Source organism: Oncorhynchus mykiss, chromosome 18 (assembly GCF_013265735.2).
Source record: "Oncorhynchus mykiss isolate Arlee chromosome 18, USDA_OmykA_1.1, whole genome shotgun sequence".
Taxonomy (NCBI): domain Eukaryota; kingdom Metazoa; phylum Chordata; class Actinopteri; order Salmoniformes; family Salmonidae; genus Oncorhynchus; species Oncorhynchus mykiss.
The window spans coordinates 54,840,972-54,862,101 of NC_048582.1; the positions used below are offsets into that span (position 1 = coordinate 54,840,972).

General features: G+C 42.7%; 2 protein-coding genes across 2 annotated transcripts; one reads left to right on the plus strand and one right to left on the minus strand.

The window, feature by feature from the left end:
- Positions 1-1,462: 1,462 nt before the first annotated feature.
- On the minus strand, positions 1,463-12,873 carry LOC118941190 (zinc finger protein OZF-like). Its single transcript, XM_036953300.1, has 2 exons — positions 12,620-12,873; positions 1,463-4,317 (listed from the first exon to the last, which is right to left on the minus strand). Exons 1-2 carry the CDS (start codon positions 12,792-12,794, stop codon positions 2,996-2,998), a joined length of 1,497 nt encoding a protein of 498 aa, XP_036809195.1. The 5' UTR covers positions 12,795-12,873; the 3' UTR covers positions 1,463-2,995.
- Positions 12,874-12,934: 61 nt separating this feature from the next.
- On the plus strand, positions 12,935-18,107 carry tppc3 (Trafficking protein particle complex subunit 3). The gene is given in 5 exon segments (NM_001165097.2): positions 12,935-13,099; positions 13,761-13,858; positions 14,985-15,084; positions 16,822-17,004; positions 17,251-18,107. Coding segments are annotated over 5 exon segments (543 nt in total). The 5' UTR covers positions 12,935-13,057; the 3' UTR covers positions 17,371-18,107.
- The last annotated feature ends 3,023 nt before the right edge of the window (positions 18,108-21,130 follow it).

Consider the following 21,130-nt stretch of genomic DNA (forward strand, 5'->3'; position numbering starts at 1 on the left):
TGTGTGAGAAGTGTGCAGAAGGGCATGTGGCATTAGTGTTAAGGAGGGAGGGTCCATTGTGTGAGAAGTGTGCAGAAGGGCATGTGGCATTAGTGTTAAGGAGGGAGGGTCCATTGTGTGAGAAGTGTGCAGAAGGGCATGTGGCATTAGTGTTAAGGAGGGAGGGTCCATTGTGTGAGAAGTGTGCAGAAGGGCATGAGACAAAGTAATGTGTAGTATTGGGGAAAAGTAGTGGAATGTGTTAATTGTAGGGGTGCCCATGGAGCTGGGGATCAGAAATGTCTGGTGCGAGAGAGGCAGGTTGAGGTTTCCAGGGTTAGAGTAGAGCAGAAGATGTCATATGCTGAGGCAGTGAAGAAAGTAGAGGAAGATGGGTTAAGGGGAAGGAGTGGTGAGAGTAGTAGAGATATACCAGTACAGAGGAATAGGCCAAAAAGTGAAATACATTTCAGTAAGATTGGATTTTTAGCATTTAAAGCAATGGTTATCAATTGTACTGCAGGGATGGACCGTAAGTCTCAGAAGATTGAGGTTGTGGTGGCAGCCGCAGAGGTATTTGAGTGTGTGAGACTTGACAGCAGAAGAGTTACAGGATGTGTTAAGTGGTGATGTCCCATCCTTTCAGGGTGATGGCATGATGTAGGAGTAAATACATTTAATTAGGAGTAGGGGGGTGTTCATTTTAGATCATTTTGAAATTAGTGAGTATAGTGTTAGATGGTAGGGTATTTATTTAGTACATTTTTCTTTTCAAGTAAAGTATAAGGGAGTTGTACTCCAGGCTAGTAGGTGGCGGTAATGCAACAAATTGGATGCTAACCGCTGTTAAACCTCAGAAGAAGACACCATAGATCTGAGATGGGCAACTCCAATCATTGGGTGCTGGAGGGGTGTCACACTTTTCCCCCATCCCTAGCAAACACAGCGGATTAAACAAATTGCATTGTAACCTGAAAATCATGATTAGTTGATTATTGGAGTCAGATGTGTTAGCTGGGACAAAAGTGTGACACTAATCAGGCTCCCGAGGACTGGAGTTGCCCATTCCTGATGTAGATGCTGAAAGTAAACAGCAGCATAGTAGGTCAATTTCCACAACAATAGCATTGAAGCGCAACTTCTCCGCTGTTTTGGTCCTGCACACATACTGAGTGAAAGTGAAGTTGTGCATCTCACTCACCCCAAAATCTGCAGTGCTGCTCATGGCAACATTTCACAGAGTCTACCTTCAAAATGTTTTTGTGCCTGTGCATACTCCTATCTAATGGACTGTAAATAAAACAACAACCGTACATCGTATCCCAATAGAAGGTTCATTGTACTCTGTAGCATCCATATAATATGCAAAACATTTACATCCCCCTGAACCCATTTTTATTTATATAAAGAATGTACAGGGACAGTTTTGTAAGTTAAAAATGTGTTATTCTTCACAAAAATGAAAATAGTGTGCTCTCATGGGAATATATATAGAAGGCCTTTATTTAATAGTAAAAAGCAGATTAGTATTCACAACTCTGACTGAAGGCATAGCCTGACAGAGAGCATCTACTACATTGTTTTATAGATTATATTGTACAGTATGTTCCAATGCACCACCAACCAAAAGACAGTATCTATTTTAAACTTAAAGGAGAAGTTTCCTTTTTTTTAGAACCAAATCACTCTTTTTGATGTAAATGGCATGTTATAGAAGGGTCCAGGAAACCTTTTTTGTGATTTCACATGTTTTTGAGAAACTTACACTAAACAGCAAATCACTTCCCCATTGTGTAGTATGAGGGCCCTGAAAAACATGAACAAATATGTCATTTTATTAGGTCTTTAGATATTGTGTCATTCAGAACTTTATCCGCAACATTTTGTTGCGACTCCAGCAATACCTCTGTCCATTCTACATGTAACTGCCAAAATAAAGGAACGTATTGAGTAAACAAGAGATGCAAAGTATAAAGGGAGGAGGTGAGGGCCCTGGGAAAGGGGTGCAGGGAAAGGGGTGCCTGAAGAATTTTGTCTTGGCACCTAAAACTATCAAACTTTTATAGATGCATAATTGAGAGCATCCCGTTGGGCTGTATCAACGCCTGGTAGGGCAACTGCACCACCCACAACCGCAGGGCTCTCCAGAGGGTGGTGTGCTCTGCCCAACGCATCACAAGGGGCAAACTACCTGCCCTCCAGGACACCTACAGCACCCAGGAAGGCCAAAAAGATATTCAAAGACATCAACCACCTGAGCCACGGCCTGTTCACCCCGCTATCATCCAGAAGACGAGGTCAGTACAGGTGCATCAAAGCTGGGACCTGATATTAGCTGTTTTTCAGTCCATCACTAGCCGGCTTCCACCTGGTTACGCAAGCCTTCATCTTAGAGGCTGCTGCTCTATATAGACTTGGAATCACTGGCCCCTTCAATAATGAAACACTTGTCACTTTAATAACGTTTACATACTGCTTTACTCTCTCATATGTATACTGTATTCTATTATATTGTATTTTAGTCAATGCCACGCCTACATTGCTCGATCTAATATTTATACATTCCATGATTTAACTTTTAGATGTGTGTATTGTTGTGAATCATTTTTTAGATACTACTGCACTGTTGGAGGTAAGAGCACAATCATTTCGCTACACCCGCAATAACATCTGCTAAATGTGTATGTGACCAATAAAATTTGATATTGAAAGCATGGGGTGCTTCCACACAGGAAGTTCCAGACACTTGTAGAATCTCTGCCAAAGAGTATAGAAGCTGTTCTGGCGGCTCGTGGTGGCCCAATGCCATATTAAGATGCTTTATGTTGGTGTTTCCTTTATTTTGGCAGTTATGTAGCAGCAGGCTACACAGAAAATGGAACAGCTGGATAAGGGAAATGACTTGTGCAAAATCACAAAAAAGGTGTCTGCACTCTTCAAGAACATGCTATTTACATCAAAAATCGAGATTTGGTTGTAAAAAACGTAACTTGTCCTTTAAATCATCTTCTGAGAATCAGGCACTTTCATGAAATTTGTGCCGGTTCCTCAGGTGACTTTTAAGTAACGGATTATTTCTAAAGCATCTGCCACAGAATTTGCACCGATACGGTTTCTCTCCGGAGTGAGTGGTCAGGTGTTGTGTCAGGTTGCCTGGGGTGGCAAAGCAATGTCCACAAACAGTGCACTTGAAAGGTCTCTCTCCTGTGTGAACCGCTGTGTGTCTGGTCAGTTCTTCCTTGCGCTTGAAGCTTTTGGGACACTGCTTGCAACCATGTGGTTTCTCACCTCTGTGAGTCCACATATGCGTTTCCAGTTGTGTCTTCTGGTCAAAGTCTTGCCCACAGTCCTTACACCGATATGATTTCTCCCCTGTGTGGAACTTCATATGTGCTTTCAAGTATCCATTACAAGTGAAACTTTCTCCACATTCTTTGCACTGAAATGGTTTCTCCCCAGTGTGCAGTCTCATATGCAATTTCATATATCCCTTAGTTTTGAAGCATTTCCCACATTCTTTGCATTGATACTGTTTCTCTCCTGTGTGAGACACCATGTGTGTTCTCAGATTAGCATCACTAGGGAAGCATTTGCCACAAACATTACAAGTACGCGTTGCTTTTATGTGGGTTTGCAGGTGATCTGTCAGACTTGCCATGGACTCAAAGACTTCTTCACACACACCACACATTTTCGTATGCTTTGTGTGCACATTTTTCACATGGTTAACTAAAGGACCAATGTACACAAATGTACTTCCACACAACTTGCAACAATAAGGAGAAGCATTTGTGGTCGCCCTGCCCCCAGCAACGGTATGGAAGCTTAGTTCTTTCTTTGCCCATTTTCTGGATGATTCCAGTGGCTTTGACCCTGACGGTTGTCCCCCACTCTCCACCTCGTTGTCACTTCCGCTGTTTTCACTCTGAGCTGCAGAACAGCCTAGATATCCTTCTGATAGGGACTGAGAGGCACTGGTTGCTTCTGATACTGTGTAGTCCTCTCCATCAGGCTCAGTTTTGATCTCTTTAGGAATGAGGATGCATAACACATCATCCTCTTTGCTCTCGAAAGTGTGGCTTGAGAAATCCATTTGATAGGGCGGATAAGGTGGGTTACTGTCTCTCTCCTCACAGACAGTGAATATGGAGTCGTTGGTATCAGATTCTAGCCTTTCAAGCTCTTCCTCCTGATTTGTCCCGATTTCCTCTTGTTCATCTTTAATCTGTGTTGACTCTGGGTCCTTCTGCCCCAGATTGGGGCCCCACTTCTGCTCACCATGCTGCCGCGCAGGGGGAACCTCCTCTTCAGAGACTGGGAGCGTGAGCTGCTGGGGGTCTAGAAAAAAAGTGGGGAAAGGGATAAATATGTGATCAATACACATTAGTATTTTATTTATTTACTTTTTACCACTTTTATCTCCCCAATTTCGTGATATACAAATTGGTAGCTACAGTCTTGTCCCATCGCTGCAACTCCCGTACAGGTTTCAGGAGAGGCGAAGGTCAAGGAGCCATTCTTCCTCTGAAACACGACCCTGCCAAGCCGTACTGCTTCTTGACACACTGCATGTGCCCGGCCCGCCACACGAGTGGCTAGTGCAAGATGGGACAAAGACATCCCGGCCGGACGATGCAGGGCCAATTGTGGGCCGCCTCATGGGTCTCCTGGTTGTGGTCGGCTGCGACACAGCAGGGGATTGAACCCGGGTCTGTAGTGATGCCTTAGACAGCTGTGCCACTCAGGAGGCCCAATCAATACATATTTGAACAATTTATGTAAATAACATAGGCCTATCCAGTGTTGTAGTACTCAAGTCCAGGACACAATTTTCATGACTCAATTATCTCGCTTGCATTATTCAACATGCTAGCTACAACAGCAAATGTCAGATAGCTACTTTATTTGCTGCTAGCCTTACCAATGTGCAAGACAGTAAAAGCTATCCAGCTTTCCATGTTACAAAATGTATCATTGAGCACTAACAACCCAGTAAGCATGGACTGACGCCCACGTCTTCTAAATGTCTTTTTTGGGTCCCGGACTTGATTTCAATGTCCACGGACCAGCCCGTCTAAATCTGAACCAATCATAGACATCTATGTTTCACAAGTTGACAGCACAGTACAGCAGAGTACAATACATTACAGTAAATACAATTATGGTACAGTACAATACAGTAGAGCACAGTAAAGTATAGTACAATGTACTCTACTGAATTAAACTCTACTTTACTGTACTCTACTGAACTGTGCTGCTACAACGTGTGAAACACAACTGAACGAATCATAGACGTCTAGGCTTTGGTCTGATCCGGACCGACCAAATGTGTACTCGTTTAGAAAAAAACATTTTGGTCATTCAGCAGACGCTCTTATCGAAAGCAACTTACTGTCAGTGCATTAAACTAAGGCAGATAAGGCAGATAAACAACATATCACAGTCATAGCAAGAAAAAAATTTATGTAACCATTGCTAAGAATGTTATTGTAGTTGAAGTGGTCTGTGGGTTTATTCTGTAGGTTGGATTACTTTGAACATTATAGCGGCCATACTGCAGTCTTCAGTTTGGTCAGTTTCCCTATTTTAAGTGGATTAAAATAAAATGTTGAATGTGACATAATGCTTTCTTCATTGACATGTATACACCTCATTTTCTAATATTAATATGGGAACATCCAAACAAAGGAAGTGATGGATTCGACTTCCGCTTTACTTCCCTAAACTTGCCAGGGTAAATTATTTGAAAAAGAGTCAATTTACAGAGTATTAAAGCCAAGTAAACAACTATAAGTATAATTTTATTTCATTAAAGTTCGCTAACGTTAGCTAGACTTACTAGTAGGCGAGTTCTGTTGTAATAATAATGTTAGTTGTGTCAGAGTTAAGGCCCGGGCCATCCACCAAGCCAATAACTATAACAATAAACTAACTATAGGCTACATAACTATAAAACGGTGAGCAGTCACACTACACCGGTCAATCAACTGATCAAGGCACCCTACTGCACGTTTACTATTAATAAGGTGGTACCAAGACCATTCATGAGGTCTCTATCAAACAAATACTGGTTCAGACCATTCTGTGCTTTCAGGGTGTGTTCCTTGTCATAGTAACAACTGGAAATAATACTTACTGTATTATTTTCATTAGGACTACATTAACTTGTATTTAAATGTAGCAATTCAACAACAAATGCCATTTAGCCTGTGCATCTTTTACAGCATGTCATTGTGGTTTGCAAGGGATTTCCATTTTGATAATGGTTGCCAATTCCTGTGGGTCTTCTTTTTCACTGTGCTTCACTGTCCTGTGCAACTATTCGTTATATTTTCAGCAATTAACAAGAGCAAGCCTGCTTCTTTCCCCGAATAGGCTATAAGGCCTAGTAGAAAAAAAGTATAGAAATAAATGTCCTGTCGCTTTTGTAGCCTATAGCTTTTCCTGGGATTTCACAAAAAGAGGCTTTTTGTGGAGAGGCATGTGTAGCCTATAGTCTGTTGCGCATGGCAACAGCTGGAAGAGAGAGGCTGGTGATGTGTAGTATGAAGCTAAATATTAGCTAGATATTAGGTCATTTATTAGCTAAATATTAGGGTTATAGGCCAAATATTTACCTGACTAAGTGCAAGAAAAATAAATGAACAGATTTTGAAATGGCAGATCTGTAGTCCGTTCCTCTAGGTTGTGCTCTGTGGTCCCCGGGCATGCAAAGCTCCACTATTGATTAGGCCTAGGTTTTTAGACAAGGAAATTATTATACCTGGGCTACATCCACAACAGTGCAGTGTCCATAGGATGTAAACTGCAATGATGTACCATAAAGTATGAAAATGTATCACTACCGTAAGTCGCCCTGGATAAGAGAATCTGTGAAATGACTCAGAAATGACTCAAACATAATAATGTAGGCTCATTTGAATAACTGCTCACTCGAACCTAGTGTTTTGTTTCATGCCGATATAACTGCATAGGCCAACAGCCTAGACCTGATTATGCAACCATTTGGATCAGTGTGGGTCTATTCCAGTGGAGGCTGCTGAGGGGAGGACGATCACCATATGTTTGATACCATTCCATTGACTCCATTCCAGCCATTATTCAGAAAGGTCCAGAAAGGTAGATTAGCAGGCCACTCATATGGTGTCGGCCGTTCTGATGGTGCCGGAGAGGGTGGCTGCTGTTTTACTGGCTCTTTAACAAACCATGCTATTTGTTTCTTTCTCGCGTTGTTCGTAACTTATTTTGTACATAATGTTGCTGCTACCGTCTCTTATGACCGAAAAGAGCTTCTGGACATCAGAACAGCGATTACTCACCTCAAAATGGACGAAGAGTTTTTCTTTAATGAGTCGGACGGGAAGGATTTACTCCAAACACCCAAACAGTTACACATCCCTGTCATTCGCTTGAGACGGAAACAGATTTTGCGGAAAGAGATGGCTAATCTGCTTTTGCCCTCCGTACTGCTAGCTAACGTTCAATCGCTGGAAAATAAACTGAAAGCACGTATATCCTACCAACAGGACATTAAAAACTGTAATATCTTATGTTTCACAGAGTCGTGCCTGAACGACAACATTAATAACATACAGCTGGCGTGTTATACACTATCGGCAGGATAGAACAGCAGCCTTTGGTAAGACACGGGGGGGGGGGGGCTGGGGGCTATGCATATTAGCTGTCTACATACTAGAGGTCGACCAATTATGATTTTTCAACACCGATACCGATTATTGGAGGACCAAAAAAGCCGATACCGATTAAATCATCCGATTTATTTATTTGTAATAATGACAATTACAACAATTCTGAATGAACACTTTTATTTTAACTTAATATAATACATAAATAAAATAAATAAATGTAGCCTCAAATAAATAATGAAACATGTTCAATTTGGTTTAAATAATGCAAAAACAAAGTGTTGGAGAAGAAAGTAAAAGTGCAATATGTGCCATGTAAAAAAGCTAACGTTTAAGTTCCTTGCTCAGAATATATGAAAGCTGGTGGTTCCTTTTAACATGGGTCTTCAATATTCCCAGGTAAGAAGTTTTAGGTTGTAGTTATTATAGGAATTATAAGACTATTTCTCTCTATACCATTTGCATTTCATATACATTTAACTATTGGTTGTTCTTATAGGCACTATAGTATTGCCAGTGTAACAGTATAGCTTCCGTCCCTCTCCTCGCCCCTACCTGGGTTCGAACCAGGAACACATTGACAACAGCCACCCTCGAAGCATCGTTACCCATCGCTCCACAAAAGCCGCGGCCCTTGCAGAGCAAGGGGAACAACTACTTCAAGGTCTCCGAGCGAGTGACGTCACCGATTGAAACGCTATTAGCGCACACCCCGCTAACTAGCTAGCCATTTCACATCAGTTACACTAGCCTAACCTTGGGAGTTGATAGGCTTGAAGTCATAAACAGCTCAATGCTTGAAGCACAATGAAGAGCTGCTGGTAAATGCACGAAAGTGCTGTTTGAATGAATGCTAAAGAGCCTGCTGCTGCCTACCACCGCTCAGTCAGACTTCTCTATCAAATATCAAATCACAGACTTAATTATAACATAATAACACACGCAAATATAAGCCTTGAGTCATTAATATGGTCAAATCCGGAAACTATAATTTCAAAAACAAAACCTTTATTCTTTCAGTGAAATACGGAACCATTCCGTATGTTATCTAATGGGTGGCATCCCTAAGTATAAATATTGCTGTTACATTGCACAACCTTCAATGTTATATCATAATTATGTACAATTCTGGAAAATTAATTACGGTCTTTGTTAGGAAGAAATGGTCTTCACACAGTTCACAACGAGCCAGGCGGCCCAAACTGCTGCATATACCCTGACTCTGCTTGCACGGAACGCAAGAGAAGTGACACAATTTCCCTAGTAAAAATAAATTAATGTTAGCAGGCAATATTAACTAAATATGCAGGTTTTAAAATATATACTTGTGTATTGATTTTAAAGAAAGGCATTGATATTTATTGTTAGGTACACATTGGTGCAACGACAGTGCTTTTTTCGCGAATGCGCTTGTTAAATCATCACCCGTTTGGCGAAGTAGGCTGTGATTCGATGAGAAATTAACAGGCACCGCATCGATTATATGCAACGTAGGACAAGCTAAATAAACTAGTAATATCATCAACCATGTGTAGTTAACTAGTGATTATGTTAAGACTGATAAGATAAGATAGTTGTAATGCTAGCTAGCAACTTACCTTGGCTTCTTGCTGCACTAGCATAACAGGTAGTCAGCCTGCCACGCAGTCTCCTCGTGGAGTGCAATGTAATCGGCCACAATCGGTGTCCAAAAATGCAGATTACAGATTGTTATGACAACTTGAAATCGTCCCTAATTTATCGGCCATTTCGATTAATCGGTCGACCTCTACTACATACCACAACAGACCGATGCTGGCACTAAAACCACACTGAATGAGCTGTATACCGCCATAAGCAAACAGGAAAACACTCATCCAGAGGCAGCACTTCTAGAGGCCGGGGACTTTAATGCAGGGAAACTTAAATCAGTTTCACCTCATTTCTATCAGCATGTTAAATGTGCAACCAGAGGAGAATTTTTTTTTATTTTTTTTTAAAAATAAAAAAAACTCTGGACCACCTTTACTCCACACACAGAGACGAGTACAAAGCTCTCCCTCACCCTCCATTTGGCAAATCTGACCAGAATTCTATCCTCCTGATTCCTGCCTATAAGCAAAGATTAAAGCAGGAAGCACCAGTGACTCGCTCAATACGGAAGTGGTCAGATGATGCAGATGCTACACTACAGGACTGTTTTGCTAGCACAGACTGGAGCATGTTCCGGGATTCCTCCGATGGCATTGAGGAGTACACTACATCAGTCACCGGCTACATCAATAAGTGAATTGATGACGTCGTCCCCACAGAGACTGTACATACATACCCCAACCAAGCCATGGATTACAGGCAACATTCGCACTGAGCTAAAAGGTAGAGCTGCCGCTTTCAAGGAGCGGGAAGCTTATAAGAAATCCCGCTATGCCCTCCGACAAACCATCAAACAGGCAATGCGTCAATACAGGACTAAGATCGAATCGTACCACACCGGCTCCGATGCTCGTCAGATGAGGCAGGGTAACTAAGGTAACCTAACTAAATGACTATTTTTATTAATTATTTTATTTAACTAGGCAAGACAGTTAAGAACAAATTCTTATTTAAAATGACGTCCTATGAACAGTGGGTTAACTGCCTTGTTCAGGGGCAGAACGACAACCTTTCGTTTACTGGACCAACGCTCTAACCACTAGGCTCCCTGCCTGACTACCGACCCGTAGCACTCACGTCTGTAGCCATGTAATGCTTTGAAAGGCTGGTCATGGCTCACATAAACACCATTATGCCAGAAACTCTAGACCCACTCCAATTTGCATACTGCACCAACAGAACCACAGATGATGCAATCTCTATTGCACTCCACACTGCCCTTTCACACCTGGACAAAAGGAACACCTATGTGAGAATGCTATTCATTGACTACAGCTCAGTGTTCAACACCATAGTACCCTCAAAGCTCATCACTAAGCTAAGGACCCTGGGACTAAACACCTCACTCTGCAACTTCCTGACAGGCCGCCCATAGGTGGTAAGGGTAGGTAACAACACATCCGCCACGCTGATCCTCAACACAGGGGCCCCTCAGGGGTGCGTGCTCAGTCCCCTCCTGTACTCCCTGTTCACCCACGACTGCATAGCCAGGCATGACTCCAACACCATCATGACGTTTGCAGATGACACAACAGTGGTAGTCCTGATCACTGGCGACGATGAGACAGCCTATAGGGAGGTCAGAGACCTGACTGTGTGGTGCCAGAATAACAACCTATCCCTCAACGTAACCAAGACTAAGGAGATTACAGGAAAAGGAGGATCAAGCACGCCCTCATTCTCATCGACAGGGCTGCAGGTTGAGAGCTTCAAGTTCCTTGGTGTCCACATCACCAACAAACTAACATGGTCCAAGCACACAAAGACAGTCGTGAAGAGGGCATGACAAAACCTATTCCCCCTCAGGAAACTAAAAAGATTTGGCATGGGTCCTGAGATCCTCAAAAAGGTTATACAGCTGCAACATCGAGAGCATCCTGACTGGTTGCATCACTGCCTGGTACGGCAATTGCTCTGCCTCTGACCGCAAGGCACTACAGAGGGTAGTAAATACGGCCCAGTACATCACTGGGGCTAAGCTGCCTGCCATCCAGGACCTCTACACCAGGCAGTGTCAGAGTAAGGTCCTAAAAATTGTTAAAGACCCTAGCCATAGACTGTTCTCTCTTCTACCGCATGGCAAGTGGTACTGGAGTGCCAAGTCTAGGATAAAAAGGCTTCTCAACAGTTTTTACCCCCAAGCCATAAGACTCCTGAACAGGTAATCAAATGGCTACCCGGACCATTTGCATTGTGTGCCTCCCCCCTCTTTTATGCTGCTGCTACTCTCTGTTTATCATATAGTCACTTTAACTATACATTCATGTACATACTACATCATTGGGCCGACCAACCAGTGCTCCCGCACATTGGCTAACCAGGCTATCTGCATTGTGTCCCACCACTCGCCAACCCCTCTTTTACGCTACTGCTACTCTCTGTTCATCATATATGCATAGTCACTTTAACCATATCTACATGTACATACTACCTCAATCAGCCTGACTAACCAGTGTCTGTATGTAGCCTTGCTACTTTTATAGCCTCACTACTGTATATAGCCTGTCTTTTTACTGTTGTTTTATTCCTTTACTTAACTATTGTTCACCTAATACCTTTTTTGCACTACTGGACTTGATCTTGCCTGCCTGATTGGGCAACCATTTGAATCAGTTATGGGTTTTTTTCTAGGCAGTATAGCCTACAAGGTCCAAGCATATTAGCAGGACAGTAATATTATGTATTTTGTCATGATGTATCAGCTTACAGAAACATGCTAATGCAGGGATTTGTAGTGGTGCGCATTTTAATTATTTTTATGCGCTAGCACACATGAAGTTGTAGCAATAGTTTCCATGTTTGATTTCAGTGTTTAAAAAGCGTTAAGAAAAAATGAAGTGGATATAAGTGAATGCATGCATTTAAAAGCTGGCTCTAGAAACAATTATATTAAAAAAAAGTATTTTCAACGTCTGTAAAATGTATTTTCAACCTTTTTAAAATATGTGTTTTCAACGTCCGTAAATTAAGTCTTTCTCCAGGAAAATTACGTTAAGTGTTTAACATCCGGAGAATACATATTTTCAACTTTCATTCATAACAAATGTTTGACCTATTTCGATGTCTGGAAAAGACGTATAGAATAAGCATTTTCAACATCATTTTGCTCACTGTGAAGGGACTCGCACCTCGATCATAATTAAAGGCCCTGGACTTGGTTGATAGGGTCTTGGGATTCGCCTTTGAAACTCATGCAATACAATTGGTTTTGTTTACAGTATGTTTAGCTAGTTAGTTTACAGTTGGATAAATCCCCAAATACTGCTGATTCAAGTTAGCGAATTCAAGTACAACATTGCAAGTAGTGGGTCTTTACATCAGTAACTAACCACCCGATTCGTTTGATTTAAATCGAAACAAACCTGTTCTGTGCAGTTTGAAATCCAGCAGCCGTCGAAGACGTTCGTTCTCCTCCTTTGAACGAGAGATTTCTTCCTGGTATTCTGTTATTGTTCTCTCTACCACCCCGGCTATCTCCACAGCCACCGCTGTTAGCCGTTCAGTTATATACACATTGAACAATGCCAGTTTAGACATTTTGAGAGGTATGAACGTCGAGATTTCTTTGTGTTTTGCTAGCTACTTATTTTTTCACCACAGGCAGAAAATGTATTCCAGATGATGATAATGGTGCTGCTATTTTCCACAACCCTCCCCTGCTTCCGGTTCCAGCTTGTGTTCAGGAAGTTGGGTGTTTGACAGCTGATACAGAAAATAGATCACGGGGACCGCTTTCAAATAAACAAATAAATAAAGGATAAATACCCAGTCATCTTTACAAGCCTGTAACCCAATACACTATGTCAAGGCAATCCAACCGAACCACAGACAGCAAAAAGATGGTAAGAAGTCGCGTTCTGCTTAGCATTCGGGCTACTCAATGAATGCTAGGTAGTTAGTAAACAAGCTAACGCTAGGTGGCTAATTTAGACGACAAGCTGCCTTTTATTAACCTCCAAAAACACGTTATGTTAATCTGATAATGCGTGTTTTGATAAGGTATTAAGGACATATTAGCTTGGCTGTAGTGCAATTTAGATATTACGTGAGAAATCAATGAATAACAAATACAGGAAGCTACCCTGCTAGCTAGTATTTCATTAGCTAGCTAGTGAGATGGCAGACACGCTCAGTCACTGCAAATTAGCTAGCTACCAAAATGACAGTAAGTGTTACAAAAAAAGGGACTATTCAGGCGTAGCTACCTTTTGCATTTGCTAAGCATATTAACTATTACCCTGGCATGGATGGCATTTGTAAAGTCATAATATGCCGTATGATATTGGTACTTGTCTTTATGGTAGGTACCTGAACCAAGTCTACATAATTTAGTCAGGCTGGATTAATTTATGAAAGTGCTGCATCTGCAATACAATAAATGATTCACTGTCTTTGAATCAATAAAAGATGTCTGTTGTTTTGAACTTGTTACACCAGGGGGTGCTGACAGTTAAGTTTTTATTTCTCCCTTTCTTTTCCTGTCTCTCTCTTCCTCTCTTGTAGAACGCAGAGTTGTTCACACTGACATACGGGGCCCTGGTAACCCAGCTGTGTAAGGACTATGAGAATGACGAGGAGGTCAACAAACAGCTGGATAAGATGTGAGTCTCTTCTCAACAAACTAACTCTCTCGCACTTATACGTGATCAATGAAAGGAAACAAGGAGAACAATTGAGGCGTGTGTGAGAGAGAGAGAAGTGCACTGTTTTGATCTTAACCTGTAAATTCTGCCACTCCTCTGTGTTTCATTTTCAGTTTATCCTTTACTCTGCAAATGGACAACGTGGTGCTAGCGCTTTCTGCCTCTGATGTTTCCCATCAACCTACACCACACTGGCAAATTCTCCATCCCTCTAAAACTTGACACCAGTAGACTAGTGATTTAATGTGTGTGTGAGAGATGTAACAGGTGGTCCACAACCAGGGCAGTAATCACCTTTCACACATCCATGTTAGGAGTCTTCTTCGCTTTCCAACCGTCTCCTGGAATTTACTGGCTCCATCCCCTCCTCTTTTGAGGAACAGACAAATGAAAATCAATTTGAAAGGGGGAAAAGGGTGGTGGTGTACCCATTGTGAATAATTGTGCTGTCTAGTAAAGGTCTATGCTGGCTTAGAAACCTTTAAAGGTGTAGTTAACTTTTCCAAAGTAATAAAATGGCAAAGTAATCTTTTGAGGCTGAGAGGCTGAGAGATGGGGCTTGTGTGATATGGCCTGTGAAGGTATTCTGCTCTTGGCTTAACTAATATACCTACTGTAGCATGGTCTGCCCCAAATATGGTTCATTCGGGTGATGATCTCATCTGACTCCTTTAGGGTCCAGATGCTTCTCTATTGCTCTCTATATCTCCCTCTTTCTTTCAGCTCTGTGTTGAGGTCTGACTAAGCCAGTGTACATGTCTGAAATCTTTACCGGAGATGTGGAATCTCTGCTCTGAAGTGGTCACTTTTAATAATTTTTACATATTTTTGCTTTACTCAACTCATGTGTATATACTGCATTATAGTTGCAGTATATACTTCATTCCATTATTTTACCTTTAGGTTGTGTGAATTGTTAGATATTACTGCACTGTTGGAGCTAGAAACACAAACATTTCGCTTCACCCGCAAAAACATCTGCTAAACATGTGTATGTGACAAATAACATTTGATTTGATTTGTATAGCATTTAGCACTCATTCTCCTTTACTCACTCTTTCCCCACTCTTTTGTTTTTTTCCAGGGGATACAATATCGGAGTGCGTCTCATCGAGGACTTCTTGGCACGCTCCAGCGTTGGGAGGTGTCAGGATTTCCGAGAAACAGCCGATGTCATTGCTAAGGTAGTGGGGACGTCCCCGAGCCAATCAGAGCGTGTCCTTGGAACGCTCCCAGAAAGGAGAGAGGAGAGGGGGAAGAGCGAGATGAAGAGAGAAAGGACAGGGAGAGAAAGAAAGAGAGGGACAAGGAAGAAGAGCGAGAGAGATTGAGATCTGGGAGAGGGAGAGAGCTGGTAAAAAGAGGGAGGGAGAGAATGAGGTTGACTGTGAGTGAGTTAGAGAGCGAGAGAGTTGGCGACTGGAATTTGAACTCCAACCTGCAGTAGTCTGCATAGTTTCTGAGCTTTCATAGATCCTCTCTACTGCTTTTCATTTCTCTGCACTCACGCAGGTAGGGAAGCATCCCAGCTATGTCACCGCAAAGCCAACTAGCCCCAGCCCCTGTGTGTGTGTGTGTGGGCTCATGTTCCCCACTGCTTTTTGTCTTTGCTATACGGTAGTCTGAGTCGCACGGTCAACCTACACCTAGGGTGAAACCCAACCCCTCGGCCAAATATATTAGTTCACACTGAAGGGATGACACCACACACACGCTTGTGCCTGTGACTATGTGGTCAGACAGTAGTCTGCTGTACATTACATTGGTAAACTGTTGAACAGCAGGCCCGATACCAAACCACTGTAGACTTTAAGCACAAAACCACTTCTCCCATCTTGTGGTTGAAATGCAATTAACTGTCTGTTCTAACAGTTCTGCTAAGTTGTTTCACAGGTGTAATCTTGCATTGTAGGCCTATGGTTCAGTTATATGGAAGGCAGTAGTATGGAATATTGGTCTAGATGATAAACTGTAAGCCTCAACTGCTGTTCAGACTTGCCGAGATAATGAGCAACCTAGCTATCAGTGACCGGACATGTTCATGTAGACACACAGCAACTTAGCACTCTGGGCCCGGTTTCCCGATAGCAATGCAACTTAGCCTTAGAAGGGTTTTAACAATGCATCGTTCCTACAACGGCCGAAGATCCAAAATACTGACCACGGATCAGCTCGTAGAGATACAGCTTATGGCTGCAAATATTGAGGCGGCTTATTCTAATGATTATGTAGCCCATAGTCATCTCGTTTTTCATTTGAATCCTCTCTTTATCCTTCGCTTGTTCAAAGACATTGGCAACTTTGTATTTGTAGTCGACTGCGTTACGAAGTTATCGGCGGTCGCAGAGAAACAGCTTGATTCTATGTTAAGCAGAGATCTTCTGTGTATAAAGTGGTGTGGAAGGGCAATCAAAGCATCTAACAATGCACTTAGCTGTTCTACGAGTGGTCTGAGGCAGTCGGTAAATAAAGAGTGTTTTCAAGTGCAACTTTACTAATGATCGTTTTGATGTAACGATGTCCCCACAAAGGTTCTAACGAGGAACTTAACCTTAAGATGATTTTGGGACACCAGGCCCTGGATGACGGAGCTAGAGACCAGTTGAAAATGTTCCCAGTTTATGCAGATTTCAGCGACGCGACTGCACGACAGGGCAGCTCTCGCTAGCAGTCTTTGATATTGGCTAACAACCAGTGACTTGATCGCTGATTATCTCAACAAGGGGGAATTCTTGGTAAGGAAAGATTGTACACACCCTGGCTTGTTCAACCCTCTCTCAATATAAAGTGTAAGTGTCGGCATTCAGTGATTAATCTTGTAAGGGAGTGATGGTCTCTGTTCCATTATGAACACAGCACATGTAACACCATTGTAACAGTAACATCAACAGCATTGTGTGATTGTATGTGTATTTCAACAGGTGGCGTTTAAGATGTACCTGGGCATCACCCCCAGTGTGACCAACTGGAGCCCGGCGGGAGACGAGTTCTCCCTCATCCTGGAGAGTAACCCCCTAGTGGACTTTGTAGAGCTGCCTGACAACCACAGCTCCTTGGTCTACTCCAACCTGCTGTGTGGGGTACTCCGAGGAGCTCTGGAGATGGTAAAGATAGAGCTTCTTTAGGCCTTTTCACACTACTGAGACAAGCCTAACCGAGCCTGATATATAAAAATATCAGAGCACGGTAGTGTGAAAATTATATTTGCGTGATTTGTTATGTTATGTTCATGTGTCATGAGAATAGTTCTCTATTTCCCCCTTCATTTCTAATACCTCCTCTCCCCAAGGTGCAGATGGCAGTGGATGTGACGTTTTCTAATATCTCCTTCTCTCTCTTCCCCCTATAAGGTGCAGATGGCAGTGGATGTGAAGTTTTCTCAGGACACCCTGAGAGGAGACAATGTCACAGAGATCCGCATGAAGTTCATCAAGAGGATGGAAGAGAACCTACCGGCCGGGGATGAGTGAGAGAAACACACAGAGCGTGAGTGAGAGAGAGAAACCTCTACCTCTCCTCTCGCTCTCCATCCATCCTGAATCTGATGTCACTCAGGGGGGTACGGAGAGAGAGGGCGAGAAAGAGGTATTGGGTAACCCTTCACTGAAAGAATGGAGACAAGGAAATTAAGTCCTTGGGTGTGTCTCAAACGTATTCTATCTTCCTCTCCTTGTCTCCTTCCCTTCATCTGCACCGTGTAAAGATAATGGATAGATAGAGGAGGGTTCAACTCAGGGAAGGAGAGGACTTGGCCTTTGAGATGCACCGTTTGGTTTATGGAAGGACTTCTGCTGAACTATGATCCTTGACCTTTACTGTCTGCTCATATGACCCCTGACCTTTCCCCTTTAATCTCTGCTCCTGGGATGAGGAACTCCTTGGCCACTTCATCACATGTTAATTTCTGAGAAAAACGTTGTCCCTTAGATATTGTCTAGGCTTTTTGTCTAGTGAAAGTAGTCAGGAAAAGCTCCTGGCCCATTACAAATGGAAATGTTTTTGATTTTAAATTCTGTTCATTTAATCAATTTAGATCACTGAATGGAATGTGATGGTTTCACTACCAAGTCAATTGTGTTGTACACGGTGGACCAGATTTTGACATGATAAGTTTTGTTTTGACATTTAGTTTTTTAAATATAAGATCAGAGGTTCTGTTAATGTCTGTGTATAATATGTTTATTTGTTGTCTATGCATTAAATACATAAAAAAGATACAGCCACATGTATGTTCATTTAAGTAGGCTGATACGTCAATCTGTTAAGTTTTATTAATTACATATTACAGCTAAAGCTGGTAGAAAACACACATGTTGGATGTGTGCGTCCATGAGGGTACATAGTAGGATCTGTGTTCCATGTTAACCTGCTGCAGGTCTCTTCACACGTAATGAAGTGTCACACCCTTCCCCAGTGCACTGAGGCAGTTATTCCTCTGGAGCTGCTTAGTCCAGTCAAACAACAATTACACAGACCTAAAGGCTCAGATGTTTGTTCAGGCTTCATGGAAACAGTCAGGATGTGTGTGTGTGTGTGTCTGACAGCCATGTTTTAGGAACAGGCACTTAATAACAGGCTGTCTGGAACAGGGGTATTTGTGTGTGAGTGAATGAGTGGACGGGGTGTTTGGACAGGGCTAGCAGGGCAGGTTGTCATTAAAGACCAGAGGTCCATTCTGCCCGTAACTGACATCATCCAGGAGTCACCAACACAATCGCTTGTTGAGGCAAATCACTCACCTCGTCAATCACAGCAGAGCACACATGGCTGGCCATACACACACACACACAAATGTATTGTTCTGTGGTGTTCATACTGACAGAAACCACCAGAGGTCACTGTGGGCATTGCATTCCCCAACACTGTCTCACTCCAAAAACATTCCCTCTGCAGGTCACTCATTTTAAGAGTTTCCCCTTAGACACTGATCTAAGATCAATTTCTGTTAACCCCTTTAATGGTAAAGCTTATGATTTTAATGGTAAAGCTTATAAAGGCAGCTTTTACCTATAGCTTTGATTCATGTTTTTATTATTATTGAAAGATAGGGATGAGGTTTGAATATGTAGGTGAGAAGGTTACTCTGCACATAATGAGAATCAAAGACCGATATTTATTCTACAATATTCCAAAATACTGTAGATAGTTCAAAATAGGTTTGATACAATCAATGTGTGCTTTCCAACCTTCAGGGAAGGGGCTATCCTTCATTACTAACTAAATAAATCCTATATCCACTCTCCCGCCTGGAATCGGAGACGTTAGAGAGGATAAACAGTGGAAAATGGACACACTGTGAGGACTGTCAGTGTGAAGTAAGCCCCTCGTCCTCTGAAGAGCTCTTGCTCCAGTTTACACCCACACATATATACATTTTGTAGTTCTATAATGTGTGTATTGGATGGCGAGCAGGGAGGAAATGGTTTTGTGCAGACGTTCCATGTAAATCACTTGGCAGAATTAGAGCCGTGTACCAGGGGGATATACAGCTGGGATACTGTGGACTGTTGCTGTGAGAAAACCTGTATCACTCTTCCACATGCGCCCAGGAATTTAGGAGCGTGTGTGTACACACACACACACACACACACACACACACACACACACACACACACACACACAGAGACAGACAGGAGAGCGCACACATTCAAGACACAGGAGCACACACACACATAGGACACAGGAGCGTGCTCACAGACTTGCACTCAGGACACAGGAGCACAGACTTGCACTCAGTGTACAGGAGCATGCTCACAGACTTGCACTCAGGACACAGGAGCACAGACTTGCACTCAGGACACAGGATTGTGCTCACAGACTTGCACTCAGGACACAGGAGCGCACACACACTCCTGTCCTCACTCTCTGACCCGAGCAACAATCAGATGTGTTACATCACTTTATCTTCGGTCGTTGGAGTCTGTAAAGCTCAGGGTAAGAACTGTGTATCTGAGATAAGAGTATCTCCCCCCTTCTCTCTCTCTCTCTCTCTCTCTCTGTCTCTGTGGCTGTATGTCTTATGCTTGTTAAACAGCACAGAGAAACACATGCAGGATTGAGAGAGACGCCCCATCATTCATATCCCACACACACAATTTGTTCACGCGTTACACACTTAATTCTTCACGTAGCTCACTCTATTTTTCAATAAAACTTTACTATGACAGCCCCGGACAAACAAGCAGAAAATGTTGCAGACCTGAGACGATGCACCCCGATCTGCTTTAAACTGGCTAAACTTCCACAGGGTCTTTATAGGAAACACATGGAGAACAACATGCTATGAAAGAAAAGGCCTCGCCAGCACATGGATGTCACTGTGCTGGCCTATATTATTGAATAGCCCATCCTTCCTCCACCACCCTCCATTTTATATCTATCACGTCTTGTCTATCCCACCCTATCTATTCCACCCTCTCTATTCCACCCTGTCTATTCCACCCTGTCTATCACACCCTGTCTATTCCACCCTGTCTATTCCACCCTGTCTATCCCACCCTGTCTATTCCACCCTGTCTATCACACCCTGTCTATTCCACCCTGTCTATTCCACCCTGTCTATTCCACCCTGTCTATCCCACCCTGTCTATCCCACCCTGTCTATCCTACCCTATCTATTCTGTCCTGTCTATTCCACCCTGTCTATCCCACCCTATCTATTCCGTCCTGTCTATTCCACCCTATCTATTCCACCCTGTCTATCCCACCCTATCTATTGCATCCTGTCTATTCCACCCTGTCTATTCCACCCTGTCTATTCCACCCTGTCTATCCCACCCTATCTATTCCATCCTGTCTATTCCACCCTGTCTATCCCACCCTATCTATTCCGTCTTGTCTATTCCACCTTGTCTATCCCAACCTATCTACAGTGCCTTGCGAAAGTATTCGGCCCCCTTGAACTTTGCGACCTTTTGCCACATTTCAGGCTTCAAACATAAAGATATAAAACTGTATTTTTTTGTGAAGAATCAACAACAAGTGGGACACAATCATGAAGTGGAATGACATTTATTGGATATTTCAAACTTTTTTAACAAATCAAAAACTGAAAAATTGGGCGTGCAAAACTATTCAGCCCCTTTACTTTCAGTGCAGCAAACTCTCTCCAGAAGTTCAGTGAGGATCTCTGAATGATCCAATGTTGACCTAAATGACTAATGATGATAAATACAATCCACCTGTGTGTAATCAAGTCTCCGTATAAATGCACCTGCACTGTGATAGTCT

What these genes read in the sequence shown, in the direction of transcription:
- LOC118941190 (XM_036953300.1), bottom strand. Translation starts at nt 12,794, where the DNA reads ATGTCTAAACTGGCATTGTTCAATGTGTATATAACTGAACGGCTAACA. An exon ending in TTTCAAACTGCACAGAACAG is followed by an intron (nt 4,318 to 12,619) that starts GTTTGTTTCGAT and finishes CTTTTTTTCTAG; the next exon opens with ACCCCCAGCAGCTCACGCTC.